This window comes from Vulpes vulpes, chromosome 2 (assembly GCF_048418805.1).
Source record: "Vulpes vulpes isolate BD-2025 chromosome 2, VulVul3, whole genome shotgun sequence".
In the NCBI taxonomy this organism is placed as follows: Eukaryota; Metazoa; Chordata; class Mammalia; order Carnivora; family Canidae; genus Vulpes; species Vulpes vulpes.
The window spans coordinates 4719799-4740587 of record NC_132781.1 but is presented as its reverse complement, the minus strand read 5'-3'; the positions used below and the strand labels follow the sequence as shown (position 1 = coordinate 4740587).

General features: G+C 50.8%; 3 protein-coding genes across 11 annotated transcripts; 1 reads left to right on the top strand and 2 right to left on the bottom strand.

Annotated features, from left to right (window-relative positions):
• Window positions 1-1264: 1264 nt before the first annotated feature.
• JMJD6 (jumonji domain containing 6, arginine demethylase and lysine hydroxylase) lies at window positions 1265-11701 on the bottom strand. Of its 3 annotated transcripts, none has more exons than XR_011999517.1 (8): window positions 11443-11701; window positions 10582-10970; window positions 9625-9911; window positions 8293-8428; window positions 7733-7826; window positions 6808-6946; window positions 5812-5939; window positions 1265-4587 (listed from the first exon to the last, which is right to left on the bottom strand). XR_011999517.1 is itself a non-coding variant. In XM_025999835.2 (7 exons), the coding sequence occupies exons 1-7, from the start codon at window positions 11569-11571 to the stop codon at window positions 4551-4553; spliced, it is 1245 nt and encodes a 414-aa protein (XP_025855620.1). In that variant the 5' UTR covers window positions 11572-11701; the 3' UTR covers window positions 1265-4550. The 3 variants fall into 3 exon arrangements, 1 of the variants encoding a protein (XP_025855620.1); XR_011999518.1 differs by having other exon boundaries at window positions 7733-7821; XM_025999835.2 differs by lacking the exon at window positions 7733-7826.
• A 323-nt stretch (window positions 11702-12024) lies between these two features.
• Window positions 12025-18716, top strand: METTL23 (methyltransferase 23, arginine). Of its 2 annotated transcripts, XM_025999838.2 has the most exons (5): window positions 12025-12411; window positions 14617-14721; window positions 16140-16377; window positions 16462-16546; window positions 16697-18716. In XM_025999838.2, the coding sequence occupies exons 2-5, from the start codon at window positions 14638-14640 to the stop codon at window positions 16860-16862; spliced, it is 573 nt and encodes a 190-aa protein (XP_025855623.1). In that variant the 5' UTR covers window positions 12025-12411; window positions 14617-14637; the 3' UTR covers window positions 16863-18716. The 2 variants fall into 2 exon arrangements, with proteins under 2 accessions (XP_025855623.1, XP_025855625.1); XM_025999840.2 differs by lacking the exon at window positions 12025-12411 and having other exon boundaries at window positions 14620-14721; window positions 16234-16377.
• On the bottom strand, window positions 16662-20719 carry SRSF2 (serine and arginine rich splicing factor 2). 6 transcript variants are annotated; one of them, XR_011999521.1, is made up of 5 exons: window positions 19964-20719; window positions 19443-19753; window positions 19062-19165; window positions 18315-18412; window positions 17362-17810 (listed from the first exon to the last, which is right to left on the bottom strand). XR_011999521.1 is itself a non-coding variant. In XM_072746654.1 (3 exons), exons 1-2 carry the CDS (start codon window positions 20323-20325, stop codon window positions 19450-19452), a joined length of 666 nt encoding a protein of 221 aa, XP_072602755.1. In that variant the 5' UTR covers window positions 20326-20719; the 3' UTR covers window positions 16662-18412; window positions 19443-19449. The 6 variants fall into 6 exon arrangements, 3 of the variants coding, with proteins under 3 accessions (XP_072602755.1, XP_072602754.1, XP_072602756.1); XR_011999519.1 differs by having other exon boundaries at window positions 17362-18412; XR_011999520.1 differs by lacking the exon at window positions 19062-19165.
• Between the last annotated feature and the right edge of the window lie 70 nt (window positions 20720-20789).

Sequence of the window (20789 nt, the reverse complement as noted above, 5' to 3'; positions counted from 1 at the left end):
AGTGCCCGCCCGCGGGGACCCCGAGGGAGCCCGCCGCGCCCCGCCCGCGCCCCGCCCGCGCCCCGCCCGCGCCCCGCCCGCGCCCCGCCCCGGGGCGGAGCCCCCGCCGCGCCCCGCCCCCCGCGCCCCCGACCCCCGGGCGGCGCTCCCGAGGCCGGAGGAGGCCCGCGCCGCCCCGCCCCGGGCCGGCCTGGCGCTTTGCGCTCAGATTGGTTTGGAAAACCAGCTCGAAACGCTCTTTCTCAGGCGCCCCTCGCTTCTGGTCGCTTTCAGCATCATCTCCGCGCCTCCAGCCCTCTGGGAGCGCAGGGGGGGAACGCGGAGGCCCCGCAGGCCGGGCAGGCTCACCCAAACCCTGGCACCCGACTGGCCTGTAAGACGGCGAACAGCGAACGTGAACCCCGCTTACTCTCGGCCACAGCATTTTTGGGGGCGGCCGGCGGGGGGGACACTTCCAGTTCCTGGCAGGCGAATGCCCCTTCCGGCCTGAGACCAGCAGCCTCCAACACAAGCCTCCCCGGAACGTGGCTGCCCCCCAAAGGCTGCTGCTTTCTGGAATTCAGCTTCAGGGGCCCCTACTGACTTCTCTGGGAGTAATCCTCCGTGTATGGGAGGGTGGAATGAAGAGAAGTTTACTGGTTTTGTTTCTCCAGATCCTTCCAGGGCTCTGTGGCCGAACACGGTGTTTGAGATAAATTATGCTGTAACCAAAAAATCGTCTTTCCCATTTCCAGTAAACACAGGGCAAAGTTTGTCAGGTACCAGTTGAAAAAACAGGGTGCCAGTTTCTGCTTAGGATACATTTATTGCTTTTGGAAAAATTACAGTGCCTGAGCTGATAGCTGGTGTAAGCCAGGAAGCTAGATGGACAGCTGTTTAAGTGGAAGACGCCGGTAAGTGCTCAGGCTTCCTCTTGAGCTCGTTAGGACTGCAGGCTTCCAGGAAGAGGGGGAGTTTGGTCCTGCCGCTCCACATCATAGTCAGGGGTGCCAGCACAAGGAATTTCAGTGGTGGTTCATGAAAAATGCCCTGTAGCTATAAAATGTGGAATGGGCTCCTGTCTTGGCTACGGCCTTTGCCCCCCACCCCCACCCCCGGGATGGGGGTGACTGTCAGCCAAAGAGGGCCTTCTTTTCTGTCCCCTGCCTTCACTGTTTGAAAGTATACTTTTAAGAGGGCCCGTTGTACTAACTTACATTCTTTATTCACTATCAGATGAATAATGAAAAGAAACAAGAACAAGGAAAAAAAAAAAAAACCCAACTCCAAATCAAGTTGCTTTATTTAAAATGATGAACAAGTTTCATCCAAGTGAAAGTTAAAAATATCAATCAAATGGCAGAGCCACAGGCATCCGGTGGCGAAGCCCCCGGCGAGATGAAAGCAGGTGCAGCAGGCTGCTGGGTGTCTAGGTGACAGCTGCAAGAGGCACAAGGACTCGGCACAGTCCCAATTCTTCTGCACTGTCCAGTCCCCTTGGAGACAGCAGGCCGGGCCAGTTCTCATGGGACATTCAGTGGGGGCTAGATGTCTCAAGTTTTTGAACTAAGGATGATGAGACAAAAGTCAAGAGCCGCCACCCAAGGGGGCTGGGGTGCGAGGTTCATCTCGTTTTGCTGTATATAATGTAACATCAGTGGAACATCTTGACAGAAGGCAGGGAGGGGGGAGTGTGAGGAGACACCAGACTCCACAGGAAACCATCAGCAGTACCCAGCACGCACATGACAACTTATTTGTGGAAACGCTACACACAATTCAAGGAACCTATAGCTGAGCACGTACACGCCTACGTCCTAGAAAGCACTTTTTACAACATTTACTGGAAAACTCCTATTCCATCTCACACTCTTGTCTAAAGTCCTAAATCATATCCAGGCTGAACCTCTAGTAACTTCATAAAGCACTTATACCAGCAACTTTCTTGCCAATCCTTAAATATCTTCAGCTAATTTAGAGAGAAACCAAACACTAAGCTGAGAACATAGCTATGATGTTAATTATGTTCTTTAATAAAGGTCTCATAAACCTGAATTTAGTAAGGTCTGAACTTACTTTTCTGGTCGTGGAAATGGATGTGCCTGACTCCACCTACTCTGACCAGCGACCCTTGGGAACCATGCATGGCGCACTCAGTCTTTCAGCTCCATAAGGAGGGGGACCTGGGCTTGTCACTGCTGCATCTCCAGCACCTAGGACAGTGCCTGGCACTCAAACACAGGCTGTAGCTCAGTAGCTCCTGGTCCAAGAGCCCTTCTTCCAGGAGCCAGCTTGTTGGTTTTCAGTTGGGAGAAGAATCCCTAAGAAGTTTCATGTCGTGTCCTTGCCCTTACTAAGCTGTTGACACCACTCAAAGGGGGAGCTCAGGCCAGGTGGGTTAAAAGGTTAACTCCAGAACAGATGGGCCCCTGGTTCCCATTTCCTACTTCATCCCCAGCATCCAGTCATCACGGCACTCCTCTCTCACGGTTTCCCCAACTCACCCCTGCTTTATTTCCATAATGGTGTGCTTGGCTGGGCCACAGGGACGATAAAAGGGGCGGGGGCTGGGGGCTGGGCAGGGGGGAGGTATTGAATCTCTGGCCTAGCTAAAACAAAGACTGCCCTGCCCCACGGTCACTCACGGGGTGGTAAGAGCCGAATGGCAGCATGTAACCCGTGTGATCCAGATGCTTTCCGGTGAGGTGACTGCGGGCCTGTCAGATGGGCTGGAGCCCTCATTTCTGGATATGTTCAAACAGGAACACCGTTGGCCTCTGGGGAAGGCTCATCTCTCCAATTCAAACTTCTAACCTCAGCATCCCATCCACTGCAAAAGTGTCCTACCACGCCCCCTGGCGGCAAATGGCCTTTAGATTTTTTTTTTTTCTTCTCTAAACTGAAGTTCAGAGAGAAGTTGGTATGGATTTGAGAAGGTGTGACAGCCCCTTAGCAATATAGGGAAAAGAAAAAACCATTTTGGAATATGGCAAGAAAATTTGAAAAAGGAGACGGAGGAACACCATTGCTAACACAAAGAAATGATAAATTTGGGGTTTGAGTTTATGCAGACCCAAACAGACCCTGGAAGCAAGAGCCTGAGCCCCTGTAGCCTGGTGGGGAAGAGGAGAGCAGCACTTTGGGGCAGGTGACAGGCACCAACACCGATGAAGGCAGTGGATGTTTTCCATCCAATCTGGCCACACATCTGGATTGGCATTTGAGAACGCAAATGAGAACTGACTATGGCAAAATAAGGGATCAGCCTCCTAGAGGAAAGCCACGTGACTGAGGTAGTGTCATGAAATGATAATCAGTCTGTTAAAAATAGGACTTTTGCACAGAAGAGATCTGAATTCCCCAGATTATACCCATGTTGAGGGAGGAACCATACAACTCCAGGATGTCTGCACACACTCCTCTGCTCCTCCCAGACACTCCCCAGTGAGAGCTCCTGCTGCCCTCTGGCTGCTAATGCCTTTACCTACACTCCCTACACAGGACATGCTGCTCAGTCCTCTCCACTGGAAATATCCTTGACAAGCCCCCCCCTTACTTTTATTTAAATTTAGATGAACTTAGGGACCAATTAAGGCAAGCAGGTGAGTTGAGAGAGCAAGTAATGGAAACTGCTGGTCAATCCCAAGTATTCATACCAGAGTTATTAGAATCCTAAACAGATCCCAAAGACTGGAAGCACCATATATGGATTTATTTCCAGACATGTAGCACAAGCCACCCACCTCTCGTCTGCTGGTCAAACAAATAAGGGCACTAATCGTGAAGTCTCTTACAGAGAGCTCCTGCCTTATGGATCACATGGTAGGAAAGAATAGGACACATCTGTTAGAAGTTGGCCCTATTCATAATTTAAATTCTGTGATAAAACACACCAAACACCATTCCCATACTGTTCCTAAACAAAAACCCTGATATGTCATCCCTCCCCCAAAATACACTATTCGAACACACTGCTTAAATTTAAGAGCCTCTCTGATGGTGGTGAGAAGGAAATGTGTCCAAAGACAGCGCTCGCAGCAGTGAGCGGCACTGCACTTGCTGGCTGGGTCACTGCCAGGGAGTGTGGCTTTGGGACAGTGACAGGGAAGTGGCACATGCGCGGCACTTTTTATGTATAATTGGCTCACACACGAATCCGAGTCCACTCACCCTTCGGGGCCTGCTTGTGCACAGCCGGCTCTCGGAGAGCAGAGGTTCCTTACCTACGTCGGGAGGTTATCACACGCAGTGAGATACTCAAGGGATCTCAGCCCTGCAGCCTCGAGGTCGTGGTGTAAGGGAGACAGCATAGGCCTCCTCACCCAACAGCACGGCAGCCTTCAGTGTTTCATGTTTCACTGAGCTTGCTGAGTTTTGACACTTCTTGACCATCTATTCTTAGTAAGCAGTAAAAACAGCATTTGACCGAAGACAGAAGCTTGGACCAGAGAAGGATTATCCAAATTCAAAGAAGACAAAGGAGAAGGTGGGAGCAGAAGACGTGAAAACTGAGTCAGGTGGCCGCCAACAGCGTACACAGGAGCCACCTCAGGGAGAGTCTCTTTATTTGCTCAGGGGTGAGCCCGGCCTCCACAAGTGTCCCTAATCCTGCCAAGGAAAGTACAACTGCCTGTAATCAGCATGTAGACAGCACAGCCGGTGCGAAGCTGGAAGGCAATGTTAAAGCAGAACCCCAGGACCCTGTGTGCAACTCAGGGCAGGGCTGTCCCTAAACCCTTTCCTTATACGTTACAAAGGCACATTTTGCCGGTGGGGGGAATTTATAACAGAAAAATCTTTAAAAAGCAACAAGAGAAATCTAACAACGGCTGTGAAGAGAACCAGGTTCAGAAATGCATAGTCTAGTCCCATCAATTCCTGTGACTAGGACACCTGAACTTCCTGCAGAATTCTAGCCTGACTGCGGAGAAAGAGGACAACGAACAGCAAGGCATGCAGGTCCCCAGCTTTCCTCAGACAGGTGAGAAAACAGCCAGCTGCTCACACACACAAAGAACACAGCAGGAACGCCACCCGCGGCAGGCAGGCCAGGCCTTCAGACACTGGGAGCCGCACAAGCTTCAGCACTGAACTCCCCCCGGGACCCTCCTGCTGACCGCCACTGCCTGGCACACTGCGGCTCGCACATGAGAAGGGGCTCTGGCTCCAGACCTCACTGTAAGCCCATCATGTACCCCTGCAAGGGCACATGCTGGCAGAGGGACTACTTCACTAACTTTGTGAGTTTTAACTTATTTAGACCCAATCTGGTGCAAATCAAGAGACACGGGAAATGTGACAAAAGCCTCCTATAACTGAGCTCTTCACGGCTGCCTCACTTGATGTGAGTGCTCAAAGCAACAATGGCAAGTGGGGGGAAAAGCAGGAGGCCACACCTCAGGCTCTCAGGAGACACTGGGTACCTTCACTTAGGCCGTAACCACCACTTCCCCATCGAGGGTACACACCAGTGGAGTCACTGCTTTCCCACAACACCACAGGGGAGGTTCTGGGATTCTCCAAGGACAAAAGTTTCAAGGATGTAAAATGGATTGAATTTTTATTAAATAATGTTAAGGGTTTCCTTGGCACCATCCACATAGATTCTTGCCTTTATGCATAAAATAAGCCACATTACTTTGCATTGGTAGCAGAGAAAGAAGCTACTGCAGCAAATGCTAAGTGAACGGACTCCTATTCCGAGGGCATCCTCGTTCTCTGGCTTTCTCCGGCCCTCCCCTTGTCTGCAGCTTCAGAAGGCTGCCCTCCCCAGGGCCCTGCCCCTCGCTGGGGGCATGTCCTTCTACACAGACAACAGCTGTGCGTGGTCACCTGGAGGAGCTGCGTTCTTTGCTCACACAGTCATCCTGGGAGGTGGTGTCCCCATTTCCCATCATGCTGCACGTCCTCCGCTTCTTCCTGCGGTGCATTGTGCCATCACCTTCAGACCCAGACTCACACTGGACACGGGAAAAAAACAGGAACTCAATTAGATGCAACCCATTTTGTCTGTAAACATCCAACCTCGAGAGAGAGCACAAATGCTGTCCGGGCCCTCCCAGAGTGAAGCGGCCGTTTATGACAGCTCTGCAACACAGTCCAAATATCCATCTCCCTCTGGTGTTCCTCCCCAAACACTGCAACTTCCCTCAGGTGCCAGGTGTCTTTCCAGCAGTCTCCAACAGAGGGATTGTTTGAAATCAAGGCACAGGCTCAAGAACATTTTACAAACAGCATTTGGAGATTGCATTGTGTACTCTGGCTGCACCTGCACAGACCCCAAGGGGGGGAAGCAAGAAGTAACAGCATGTAACATTCACCCCCCACTTGCCCCCTGGCAAAACCCCAAATCAACCGATTATGCAAAGTGCTATGACAGGAATTTATTTCATCTGCTAAGGGCACAGGTTCCTCTTCCCCAATATGACGTTAGCTTCTAACAAGCCACTGAATCTGCTGAGCTGCCAGGCTTACAACTGACACCCACAGGGACGATTCTCAACATGAGCTTTGAGGTGACAATGCTCCAAGTTCGAATCCCCATACTGCCGTTCACAAGGTATGTGATCCTGGGCGGTTCACTTAACGAAATCCCCAAGTACTCCTTTTACCTCTTGAGGCTACTACAAGGATATGCGCATGTGTGCACACACACAAGGCTATAATACGGCTAAAATTCACCACCTGGCAGAGATGGTGGCGGTTGAAGTTCTTGGAAGAAAGCGGAAAACGTTCACGCTTCTCTCCTTCCCAGACAGGAGGGAGAGCCACCACTGTTTTTTCTGGGGTGCCTTGCCCCGAAGGCCTGGGAAGGAAGCAAGGCCTCACCTCGGAGTCCGAGTCCGACGAGCTGGAGCTGGAGGAGCTGGAGGAGTCACTGGAGCTGTCCGAGGCAATTCCTGTGGATTCCTGAAGGTCAACAGAGTCGGCCAGGACCGCCAACTCAGGGTGCTCTTGCTTCAAGATCCTGAGAGACAAGAAACATTGTTCCCAGTGCTGGGACCGGCAATGAAGCCCGCGCACAACAACCCGGACTCAACGCTGAGGACTGTCTCTCTCAGAAGCACCTGGGAATGTCAGGTGCCCTGGCTCAGAATGGGTGCTGGACAGTGGTGAGGACACACGAATCCACAGGCTGGGAACAAAAGCCCTAAACATGCTGCTCAGGCTTTTCTGAAAGGCGAACTAGCTGCACACAAGTTACTATGACCTTCGCATAGGAGCCAGCCGTGCTGCCAACGTGTGAGGCAAAGTTGCCCTGAGTTAGTCTTATTTTATTTTTCCCCCACCTGGGAGAAAGAGTCTCTCTTCCTTGTTGTTGTTGTTTTTTTTTTCCTGAACCTTTCCTAGCTGATTTTTAAAACCCTTCCTTTCCACGACACAGCACTGAGTGACTGCAGTTGGGCTTGGTTAAATTCTATTCGTAAGAGTAGCAACAATTAGGTTTGTGAGAAACAAGAAGTGCCAAGCAACAGAGAGGGTCCCCCTCACTTGAAGATAAAACTGAACTGGACTTTCAGAGGCAGCAGCCCTCCCCTTAGGGACCTGATTTGGCATCCACTCTAACCAGGGACAAAAGACCAGCTGTATGGTTAAGGCCTTTAAAATGACCCTATCATAGCACACAGCGGCCTATGGGATGGAGTAAGTGGGCCTCAGGTGCCCGAGAGTCCGGGGAGAACAAAGCCACCACCCTTGCTGGCCCTCTCAGCAGGGAGGCTGAGCACTGACCAAGCCAGGATCCCTCTCTTACCCCGAGAGCTGGTCCCTCCAGGTCAGGGTTGGGACACAGTGGCACGGGGTGGCTGGGGGTGGCTTGCACTGCCGCTGCCCGTGCTGTATCTGTTCTGTGGATAAACAGAGGAGCTAAGTCTCCAGGGCAGTCACCTCACTCACAAGAACTGAAGGTAATAAGTTCAAAGGGGGATAATGCTTCTGAGTAAGAAAAAGAACGAACCAAAATAAAACCCAAACAAAATGGCTTCCTTTGCTAGCGCTAGCTTTGGGGAAAACAAAACAAAACCAAAGCAGAAAACAAAAAAGAAACAGAAAATGAGGACCAATCCCAATTATGACCACGTTTTGACTGACTGATCAAACATGCAGAGTCTTAGCCTGTCACACCTCGAGGCTGGCAAGCATCCTGACAACTAGTCCTGACCTTGGACCCACTCTCCTCTGCCCGTGAGCTTTTGTACCCCAGCTCTCCCAGGCCTAAGATCAGCACACGTTACTGCAGCAGTGGACTCCTTCCACTTCACCTCTGGGGTAGGAATCGGAACAAAGCAGAAATGAGAAAAAAATGTCTCTCACCTATACCATTTCCTCGATAACTTTGGTCTCCCTCTTACCGTCTTGTGCCATACAACAGGGAAATTGGTGCTGCTGGCAAAATTCTGGGTGATGGCAATGGTGGTGTCGAGATTAAGGACGACGTGCCACCAGCCTCCTGAAATCCAACGAGGAAACAGTTAAGCAGGGTTTGGGTCTATACACAACCACAAATAACATAAGCTTCATGAATAGAAGATTCCTATCTATAGGTGAGATGAATAGACACTCAGAAACATCAGACCCAGAGTGGTCAATGGTTCTCTTGATCCAGGAATCACAAGCAATTTATATAAAGTTCTACTGGAGCACAGCCATGCCTGTTCATTTCTGGACTGTCTACGGCTGCTTTTCTGCTCCACAGGCAGAGCTGAGCAGTTGGAACAGATGCTGTCTGGTCCACGGTGCTTAAAATATTTACTCTCTGCCCTTCACAGAAAAAGTGTGTTGACCCCTTTTAATTCAAAACGGTGATCAAAACTGTAAAGGCAGCAAGTTCTTTGGCTTCTAAGAGGAGAACACCTACCTCCTATAATACCAAATAGCCTTGTGGGGCACTGGGTGGCTCAGTGGTTGAGTGTCTGCCATTAGCTCAGGTCGTGATCCCAGGGTCGTGGGATCGAGTCCCACATTGGGCTCCCTGCAGGGAGCCTGCTTCTCCCTCTTTTTTTTTTTTTTTAATAATAAATTTATTTTTTATTGGTGTTCAATTTACCAACATACAGAATAACACCCAGTGCTCATCCCGTCAAGTGCCCCCGTCAGTGCCTGTCACCCATTCGCCCCCACCCCCCGCCCTCCTCCCCCCTGCTTCTCCCTCTGCCTGTATCTCTGCCTCTGTCTCTCATAAATAAATAAATAAAATATTAAAAGAAAAATTAAATACCCTTGCTCTTAACACTTAATCTACCAAAACTAACAGTTTTCAAGTGTGGGACTTGCTGCATTGGCCCCAAGTTATTTCCTGGCTCAACTGGCCAGTGCCACACTGTATTGAAAACTCAATTTACAGAAATATGCACAAGTCACTGCACATCCACAGGGACACCAGAAAACTGCTAGGCATAAAAATGAATATAATCCTCACATAAAGTTTATCAATAGGCACCATATCTGCAGGTTACAAGAAAAATGGGACAGTAGCCCCCTAACCACTTGACAACACAGCAGCACATCCCTGTCCAAGCTGGGCATCAGAGAGTTCATTAAGAATCAGCATGCAGATGGACTTGACTCCTTCTATATATACCCTTGTGCCCCCAAATGACAAAAAAATGAAATCAAAGAATGTACTTCCTCTCATTTCATCTATACCTGGTACAAAGACAGTCTCTCCTGGTTTTTGTAAGATTTCCAGGGGTTTGAATTCAGGTGGCCAAGTAGGAAGCTGTGTCCGGGGATGAATGATACTAAACCAGGTAATGGCTTCATCTTGCTGGTTCCCTCCTTCTTCACGGGTCACCTTGATGAGCTCCCTAGGCGTGCTGGTAGGAAACAGGCACCAGCGCTTGTGGCCCTGAACTAAGGCATTCCAGGCACTGGTTCCTAGAGGGTCGATGTGAATTCCGGTTCCAGAGCGTGGTGGCCCCATCACAAACCACCTAAGGAGTGGAAACAACCAAGATACAAAAAGTAACTTAACTGTTCACATACTACAAAATCACAAGTTCTTAGTTCTATATATATATATTTTTAAGATTTTTATTTATTAGAGAGACAGAACATGCAGGGGGAGAGAGAAGATTTCCCACTGAGTGCAGAGCCCAACGTGGGGCTGGATCCCAGGACCCTGAGATCATGCCCTGAGCTGAAGACAAGCACTTAACCAACTGAGCCACCCAAGTGCCCCCAATGTGCTCTTTATTTCAGGTACTACAAAAATCCTGCTATGCAGAAACGCTGAATGTCTGAAACGCTCCATAACAGAAAAATGAAAAAAAAAAAAATCACTGATGTGGCTTATTACTGCTGGGCTTTAACTATTAAAACTTCCCTCAAAGATGAGTGTTAGTTTAACTTTGGTCGCACGTTTGAGTCACCTGGGGAGCCTTCAGAAATCCTGATGCCCAAGTGGCAACCCTGACCAGTGAAACCAGTCTGTGGCTGTAGGACCTGCGCAGGCAGCAGTCACCCCCCTAAATAAGCTTCATGTGCAGCCAAGGAGAACCACTCACTGCTACGGAGAAAGATCAGCTGACTGAGCTCAGGTGACACACACTAAGTTAGACTTGTACGTTAGACTGTAACGGCCTCATTGCCAGGCAACTTCACCTGTAAGGCGGCCTGCGTTTCTCCCCAGCATACTGGAAGAGGTCATCGGTGAAAAACTTGGGCACTTTGTAGTCCTCCAGAAGTTTCCTTCTTTTAGGGTGTTCACCGTAGCTGCTGTCAAAGATGTAGAGGGGGCTGTCATCCCGAGTGCTCTCCATGTACTCGATGTAGTATTTCATCTTCATCTTCACGGAGTAGCCGTCATTATCCTCGCCACACTTGAACTTCTGGTTCCGGTACTTCCTTTTCAGGCGCTCCAGGGTCCACTTCTCCTGCGCAGACCAGCCCTCTTGGGCGTTCAGCAGAACCACGGGCTTGTAGGGTCGTTCATAGCGCTCCACAAATTCTTCCACCGACAGCTGTAAGGCGTCTGCCCTTTCCACGTTATCCTGAGAGAATCAGAAAAGACCTATCCAGTTAAAAAAAAAAAAAAAAAAAAAAAGTCCGGCGGCAGCAAAGGGCGTCCCCCAGGATTAAATAGCAGTGACATACCTAAGGAGCCAGATTCTCGTTCTGGCTTACCTTGGGGACGTGGAGGGGGGCGGGGAGGCACGAGGACCTGCGAGGGGACTGACACGTCGCACCCAGCGCCGCCCCACCAGGGGAAACGGCTTCTTATCTCCCACTCGTGGGCCTCCACGGCCAACGGGGTCAGCCTCCGGGCGGCCGGGCGGCGGCGCGGGAGGAAGGGGGCCGCCCTGGAGCCCGGGCCCGAGGACCCCGACCTCCGCGGGCGGCGGGCGAGCCCCTGGGGACCCGGAGCTGCCGCGCTGGGCACCGGCGGGGGCGGGGCGGGGCGCAGCCGTCCGGAGGTGCCCGCGACCCCGCCACCCCGCCACCCCGCGACCCCGGCCCACTCACCGCCACGGCCGCCGGGTTCAGCGAGAAGCTCTCGTAGTAGTTGTGACGGGTCCAGTCCAGCGAGTCCTTGAGCTCCGGCCGCGCACTCCGCTTGGCCTCGCGGATGCGCTTCTTGCTCTTGTGGTTCATCCTGCGGGGGGTCCCCAGCTGCTCCCGCGACGACCTCGGAGCGCCTCGCTTCCTACTTGCAACGCGCCCCCTCCCCGACCGGGCGGCGGCGGCGGCGGCGGCGGCGGCGGCGGCGGCGGCGGCGGCGGCGGCGGCGGCGGCGGCGGCGGCGGCGGCGGCGCCCAAACGCCCTTCGCTCCGGCCTGGCGCCTTTAAAGTCGCCTTCCAGAAAATTCACTCCCCAACCACCTCCCGGGCCTCGGGTTGGGCACGCGGCTGCCGTCTTCCCCGCCCCCCGGCCTCTCGCGGTGAGCCATTGGTCCGGGGGCCTCCGGGGTCCGCCCTCACACTCGCCGGCTCTCCGCCATGTTGGGAAGGTCGCGCCGAACGAGGAGCCGCCTCACTGCGGCCCCGCCTCTCCCGCGCCCGCTTCCGGTCTTCGCGTCACTTCCGGGGGCGAGGCGCTTCGCCGGCGGCCCGTTTCCGGCGGGCGAGCGGCCGAGGCCGCCTGTCTTCCGTGTCCGTCTTGCCTGGCGTTCCCCGTGTCTTCTCACCGCGTGGCCGCATCCCCGCCCGAGGGCTGCTTTCCCCGCCCTTCCTGTCGAGTTGCCCCGACCCGACGGGGGCCGCGAAGGGCCACGTGGCGCCCGTGAGACGGCCCCAGCCGGCCTCGGGGTTTCCCGCGCGCGCAGCCTGGCAGCCCGGCGCTCGTCGCTGCTCCCGGCCGGCCCGGGGGCCCCCGACTCCCCGCTGGGCGAGCGTGACCTCCGAGGGCATGCGGCCCGGGCCCAGCGCTTTCGGTTCTCGGAGGAGCCGGGCCTGGGGGCAGAGGGGGCCGTGCTGGAGGTCCGCGTCCCGCAGGTGCGTGCGGCGGGTGCCGCCGGGGGGCGCCTCGGGTCCTCTGCGGGGGCGCCCGGGGCGGGAGCGGGTCCAGCCGACCTGGCGGCGTCGGGAGGGTTGGGGCGATGGTCCTCAGGGCGGGGAGGTCTGCGGTGTGAAGCCCTTGGCAGTCCCCTAAGTAAGACACTTGGGGGGGGGGGGCCCTGCCAGAAAAGGAGCATTTGGACACCAAATGCTTCCTTTGGTCTTATTAAAGGGCTTCTTAGTTCAGCTTTACCAAGGATCGGAGAGTCCACCTTCACTGTCCAAATAAAGTTTCTTGGGCCGACCGTCACTTGCTCCTTTCAGCTCACAGCTGTCCCCAAACTCTATAATCAGTAATAATAGAAGTAATACCTTATGCATCCGGATTTTTAAAGTATTTGGAGGTAGCAGTGTTTCGACGTTCACAGCAGTCTAATGAGGGAGGCATGAGCAGAAACCATTTAAAGACCAAAAAAAAAAAAAAAAAAAACAACCGCCTAAGAGGAGGTGAAGTCTCAAGCGAAAACCATTTCTGGTGTTTTTTTTAAATGCCTTCGTGTTGAAATACCCCACTGGGATCTCTTTCCAAGTTTAGGAGGTGGAAATAGTCCCTGTGAGAATAAAGACCCTTTTACACCCAAATCTTGCAAACTCGCTGCTTTGGTTAGATATCCTTTATTGTATCTGGGGTAAAATCTACCAGGGCAGGTGTTTTATTCAGGCTGCACTTGCTACACTTAGTACCAGTGCCCATGCACTAATTTTTTTTTTTTTTTAATTTTATGTATTTATCCATGAGAAATGGAGAGAGAGAGGCAGAGACACAGGCAGAGGAGAAGCAGGCTCCCCTAAGGCCAGGCTGGATCCCAGAACCCAGGGATCGTGACCTAAGCTGAAGGCAGATGCTCAACCACTGAGCCACCCAGGTGTTCCAGGGCACTAATATTTTTGTTGAGTGAATTGACTGCTTGAATTTGGACCTTCAGTTCCTTCGCCTTTGATGCTTTTACCACTTCAGCAGCCTTTCCAACCCATCCACTAGCAGCACCCTCTGCTCTAGAAAACGGAAAGACTTGCAGTTTTGCAGTTTAAGAACCGCTCACCTTGACTGTTTTGTGCCGGGTGCTATATACTAGGTTAGCACTGAGTCTTCCAAGTCACCCGAGGAGATAGTGCTTTGCAGGTGAGGAAACAAGCATAGGCAGGGTGCAGTCACACAGTAAGTTACACATCCAGCGCTTGAACTCAGGCAGGCTCATTGCCAAGGTGTGAGCCGTTTTTTTGCCTCCCTAAATACTGTGCTCTCACGATTCTCTTCAAAGGCTGTGTAAGCTGCCTGCCTTCCTGAGTCCAGGACTGAGCTGCACTCAAACTTGTTGAAAGTCTTCCCAGCCTCATTGTCTCTCATTAGCATACCAAACCAATGCTTGATTATAAGCCCCAGATACATTTAAAAAAAAAAATTTATTTTTTCATGAGACACAGAGGGAGAGCCAGGCTCCCCGCAGGGAGCCGATGTGGGACTCAACCCCCGGACACTGGGATCATGCCCCCAGCCGAAGCAGACGCTCTACCACTGAGCCACCCAAGCGTCCCTATACATTCTTAACTGCCTTACAATAAAAGCTGAACTTCCCATGGCCTGCAAGACCCCATTGGTCTGGTCTCTGCCTTCCCTCCGACCTACCACAACCCTGCCTCCCTGCCTCCAGCAGTCGGCGCCCTCTGTGGTCCAGCCAGAGGCTTTTTAGTTCCTGCTTCAGGGCCTTTACCTGTATCATTCTCCCTATCTAGGACAGCCAGCTTGTGGTCACTGTCTCCCCACCCCTTCCTGCCCCCACTATCTCACATCACGTTTTCGTGTTTGTTAGCATTATCACCAATGAAAAATGTATTTGCTTACTTATAGCTTGTCTTTTCCCAGTAGGATGTCTGTATTCTACGAGCCTTACACCCTTAACCTAAGTTACATCCTTAGCCCACTAAACCACTCAAGTCCCTGGATGAATGTTTGTTGAACGAATGAGGGTATGAAGAGTGCTTATCACAGGGTATTGCAGTTTCATATACCTCCTGGGATGTGAACTAGAGAGCAGGGAACTGTCATTTTTGTGATAGATGCCAGTGTTGGGCATTCTAACTGTAAAATATTCCAGCTGCCAGCAGATGAGTTATTTTTGGCATACAAAAAATTCTTTTCAGGTCCTCCATCTCCAATATGGGATGTATGTTTGGCCCTGTGCGGTGGTCCTGGCTCAGTACCTGTGGTTTCACAGAAGATCTCTGCCGGGCAAGGCTGTCTTAGAGGTACAAGTGCTCTTGAGGTTTCCTGAAATCCTGTTCAGATTTAAGTCTATGTGCTTGTTACTTTTGTTTAAATATTTTTAAATTGGGTGATTTGACCAACTTGTAAGTCTTGAGTGAAGAATGCTTTTTACATTTTAGGTTGTTTAAAATAAGAACATGTACCAGAGACCACAGGAGTCCCATCGAGACTAAAATATCTGGCCCTTTACATTATGCTGACCATTATTCTAAGTGAAGCCCGTTGACTAATTTTAGTTCTAGAATCTTGGCATGGAAGCAGTCATTAAGGCAATCTTTCCAGGGTGACCCAGTAGGGTAATTGGGGGTCTGTGACATATGCAGTTTCTTATTAAGTAGCCTTTTCCATTTTTGGAAATCTTGAGTATCCCAAGCTCTCTCTCACTCCACCTGACAGGAACCTGCTTAAAGGGTTGGAGAAATTGTCAAGTTTGCAGAAACGGTACAAGACTTAAATCTGAAGGCTGAGGATAAATCCAAAACTTAGTAACACCTCTTAACTTTTGCAAAACCATGTAAATAAATGAGCAGTGTGAAGGCACTTGGTGCATTTCTGGCCTGAGTATCAGTGGCAATTTATTTTTTACAAGATTTTACTTATTCATTCATGAGAGACATTGAGAGGGGCAGAGACACAGGCAGAGGGGAGAAGCAGGCTCCACGCAGGGAGCCTGATGTGGGACTTGATCTCGGGTCTCCAGGATCACGCCCTGGGCAGAAGGCAGGCACTCAACCACTGAGCCACCCAGTGATCCCCCATCAGTGGCAATTTGGAGAGAAGATTGAGAATCTCTATGCTTATCCTCAGAACTGGAAAATGGGAAGTTTATGTTTTAACCAAAGAGACAATACTTAATAAAGGCATTCTTTGGTTATTCCTTAGTCACTTTGAAGGCCCAACTAGAAAATCCCTTGTAGGAAGCCATGTTGCAGACCTGTCAAGTTATAGCCACATGAAAGCAGTTAAAATTGGTAGTAACAACCGTAATGGCCAGGTGTGCATGCAAGTCACTCCTCAAACCTTGAGACCCCATGTCCTATAATTAGGAGCTCCTTTATAGACAACTAAGAGAACTGAAAATGACAGAACATGTGTCCCAAACTACCTAGGGCTTATTAAGCAATTAAGCTGCCAGATACAGACTTTGAAAGCGATACTGTCAGTTGCAGAATACAGGGCCCTGTATGGGAATTAACCTTCCCAGCCAATTAAGAGGAATCCCCCAAGAAGTTCTACAATTGAAAAGCTTAAGCTTCATCTAGTAAAGCAATACTTCATTGTGGCACATTTTATAGATTATGACAAGCTCCTCATGGACGCTGTACTTAGGCAAACTAAGATCCTAAATTCCCTGAAATGCTAAGGACTTTGAAATGCTAGCCTTTAATAAATTTATTAGATTGGAGCTGGAGTGAGCCTTCCAGGAATTATGGCTGCAAAATGTGGTGCTGAAGTAATCCTGTCAGACAGTTCAGAGCTGCCTTACTGTCTAGAGATCTGCCGGCAAAGCTGTGAAATGAATAACCTGCCACAGGTGCGTGTCATTGGACTGACATGGGGCCATGTGTCTCAGGATCTTCTGGCTCTACCACCACAAGATATTATTCTTGCATCTGATGTGTTCTTTGAACCAGAAGGTAATAAATTTTTTGTTTTTCAATAGTACATTTGGCTAAAGAGGGGATATATACAAATCCGTTTAAGGAGTCCTCTCTTCCCAGATTTTGAAGACATCTTAACTACAGTCTACTTTCTGATGCAGAAGAACCCCAAAGTCCAACTGTGGTCTACTTACCAGGTGAGAAGGTAAGCCTGCACCATCTTGGTTTACTCTCTCAATTTTATTAAAACTTTACTCCTCATGCAATAATCTACTTTAAGGACAAAATGAAAATGTATCTGAAGCAAAACAGGAAAAGCATCATTTTAAAAAAACAATTTATTTTTTTTTCTCAGTGCTGACTGGTCACTTGAAGCTTTGCTCTACAAGTGGGATATGAAATGTGTCCACATTCCTCTGGAGTCTTTTGATGCAGACAAGGAAGATATAGCAGAATCTGCCCTTCCAGGAAGACATACGGTTGAAATGCTGGTCATCTCCTTTGCAAAGGACAGTCTCTGAATTACCACCTACATACAGGCTGTTCTGGGACGACGTCAATACTAATTAGCAACCTGGCATGCCAACTAGACTCAGACCACTTTAACTTCTTGGGCGTACAAAAAAAACCCATTGGATTTGAAGATGGTCCAAATCTGTCAGCTTTAAAGATTTTGTGATGGGTCACCTAGACAACACTTGTGGGTTACAAAGCCATGAAAACAAAAATTAACACGCCTGTAAGAAAACAAACAAAAAACGACTTGGGCTGTTCTTTAAAAAAATAAAAACAGGCTAAGAAGGGAGTATCCACAACCTCAAGAGAAGTGCTACCCTAGAGCATTGATTTTAGGGGTTATGGGTGCTGAAATGGCATTTCCACTTTAACTTAAGGGGGAAAAAAAAGTCAACTACCAAACATTTCACCTTCATACTGTACAGTCAGTAACAATTCACAAGGTAAATTGCACAGGTCACAGGTCTTTCAAATAAAGGGAGGGGGAAAAAAGACCAAGACATATTCTGAGAAAAGCTAACACCAAGAAAACGTTTTAATTAAACTACAGAAACAATGGTTATAGTACAGAATTTTCATGAGCAAAAAGATACACCATGTTATAAGTACTTACAAAGTTACAAACCATTTTGCTTCCTTAACATTTTCCGTATTTTAAGTTCATACATGAAGATGATCAGATTTACCATTTTGGGGGTAGGGGGGAAAAAAAGGTGTATTTATCATCAGCTAGATGTGCTCACTGTATGCTCCGTTATTTATATGCAAGGCCCGGGTGACTGGAAGTGCAGTTGTCAGGCATTTTAATAAACTGGACAGCCATTTGTTTCTGCACGACAAGGCATCTTTACACAGGAGCAATCAGGAGAAAACAGGAAACAGCCAAGCACTCTGCACTGCAACACGCCACCTTAACAGCTAACCAGCATTACTCAACTGCTACACAACTGCGCCTAGTGCACAAAAATACACAAGAGAAGAGATTAGAATTGTGTTTGGTAAACAATCCTTTCAAAAAATCAAGTCTTTTCACCTGAAAAGTCTTTATACAAATTTGGGTTCAGATTACCATTTAGATCTGAAGGTAAATAACATATACAAACAAATTTACACCGACTTTTGTAGGTTTTTAATTTTAAGGAATGAAGGCAATGTTGAGTCAATCTCTTGACAGCTTTAGGCTGTGTGTAATGGCTGCACACGTTTCCTTAAAAGTCAGGAGGCCACAAATTAGGTTACCAATCTGTTTAATTTCAAACAAAAAAAGTCAGCACTATATAAACAAAAAGGAAAATTTACCTCAAATATCCAAGCCAATAATGAAATCTGAAGTCGTTCACCTCACTAAATTACAAGAAATTTGAATAACAGCAACAAAATGGCACATAAAATGAAGTTTGCCACCTGAGGCAAAGCTTAAAACAAGTAAAAAGTTAGACAAAATGTTACAAAATAACCTTTTCAATAGCCAGTTGCTTGTTCCAAGGACTCTTCGATGGACTGAGTGTGTGGTCCTTCTCCCCCAAGTCTTCTGTTATGTTGCTTGTTGACCCATCTAGGTTTGAAAAGAGAAAAGTTCAGTTTACCCTCCATTACTGTGAAGTGACTGAAAGTGCACATGGTTTCAGTTTCAGGCATGTACTTACTAAGGCTCTGGTGAAACAAGTAGGTTACGGAAAGGTTCCACCCAGCCATTATCAGTTTTTTAAAGGCCCAATTAGGAAATTTTCACAAAGGCTACCATCCGCTTTTACAAATTTGTGTTTATGCAATCTTGGCCAAATAACCAAGGTGAAAAATGATAAGGGGGGGAAAAAGGAAAAGGGGGAAAAAAAAAGAAAGAAAAAAAAAAAGAAAAAGGACGGTATCCAAACAAAAACAACTTGAAATCAGAAAATCAGTCTATTTTAAGATAAATCTTTAGTTTTCAAATGAAACATTTGGCAACTGAGAATATCTGAGCTACTTAGGGCCCTTTCCTTTTAAAAAATAGGACCAAACAATTTGAGAGTTAAAGACACACTATCCTTTCCCCACCCAGTGCAATACCTGTAAACTTTTTTGGGGTTCCGAAAGTTCATTGCTTCTTTTTTGCAATTCGTTTGCCACATCCGTTAGAATATGAAGTCCCAGTCAGTACAACAATAGTTGAACTGATCGTTTTCGCTAAGAGGATAGTGCATCTTTAACATTTAAAGACAAACCTGCTCCAATACACGCCCACAGAAACTGGTCCCTGGAGGATCAGCCAAATCAGTTAAAATCTGCAATACTGGCCAATATTCTTTTATCAAACAGGAGACCGCAGCTTTAAAGGGGAAAATGCAGACGTTGGATAAAAACAGCAAGAAATAGTCATTTTCATTAATAGGTCTCAAACAGTTTACGAAACAGCCATTAATATCTAAGCTTTATGCACATCCTCTCTGCAGACCCCTCTCTTCAGTATTACTCCCAAAGCTGAGTTAGCTCACAGCCGCACTCCCGACACCAGGAGCCACTTTATATTAACACGGATCATAACAAGCTCCTGCACACCCCATCTGAGTTCGAGTCCGTGCGTCTCGGATCCCCATTGACATTACCATTCGCTTAAGAGGACACCGCTCCTTCCTCCTCGGGAGACTTGGGGGGGCTCTTGGAGCGCGACCTGGACTTGGACTCCCTCTTGGACACGGGCGGAGGACTCCGGGACCGGGACCGGGACCGGGAGCGCGAGCGAGACCTGGACACCGACGACGACTTGGACTTGGACCTTCGCGCCGACCTGGACTTGGACGTGGACCGCGACCTCGAGCGAGTGCGGGAGCGAGACTTGGAGCGGCTGTAGCGGGAGCGGCTGCGGGACCGGGAGCGGCTCCGACTCCGGGAGCGGCTGCGGCGGCGTCGCCGAGGGCTGCGGGCGGGCGGGCGGGCGTCAGTCAGGGCGGCCATCGGGGCCAGGGCCGCGCCCCGCCCGCGTGCTGCGCCCGCCCCGCCGCCATTACCGCGCCGCCCGGGCGCCATTTCCCGGCCGCCCGCCACGGCCCCGCGCCCGCCGCCCGCCCGCCCGCCCGCCGCCGCCGCCACGTGTCCGCGCGGACCTTTGTGCCCCCGGCTCGCTTACCTGCGGCTCCGGCGCCCGTAGCCCCCGCCCCCGTAGCGGCGGGGCGGCGGGCCCCGGCGGCTGTGGTGCGAGTCCGGCGGGCGGCCGTAGCGCGCCATCTGCACCCGCAGCTCGCGGCCGTCCAGCACCGCCCCGTCCATGGCGTCCATGGCGTCCTCGGCGTCGCGCTTGTCGTGGAAGCGGACGAAGGCGAAGCCGCGGGACTCCTTGGTGTAGCGGTCCCGCGGGATGTACACGTCGCCGACGCGCCCGTACTTCTCGAACACGCGCCTCAGGGTGTCGGGCGAGGTGCGGTAGGTCAGGTTGTCCACCTTGAGGGAGGTCATGCCCTCCACATCGGGAGGCGGGCGACCGTAACTCATGGCTCTGGAGCGCCGGCCGGGGGCCGCGACTGCGCGCCGACTGAGTAACGCCCTGGGCGGGCCCGCGCGCTCGGCTGAGGCGGCGGTTTCCCCACACTAGCCCGGCTCGACGCCGCGCCTCTGGCAGTTGGCTTCCGCGCGGTTGAGACGCTGGGAGAGGCCGGACCGGGCGCGGTGGACGGAAAAGGCGAGCGAACCGCCGCAGCCGCCGACTCCACCACAGAAACAACTGGGCGGGCGGCCGGCCCTGGCGCCCGTTTATATCCCTCCTCACAAAATGGCGCCCGCGCCACCCGGAAATGAATCCCCTGATTGGCTCGCCCCTCCCCGCCCCGCAACTCCGCGGCCACGCGCCCCGCCCCTGCCCGACGCGCCTGCGCAGAGCCCGGCGGGCGGGCCGAAAAGCGCGGAGTCACTGTGGCTGGGAGGGGGGAGCGGAATTTGCGGGCAGTTGGAAAGCCCGC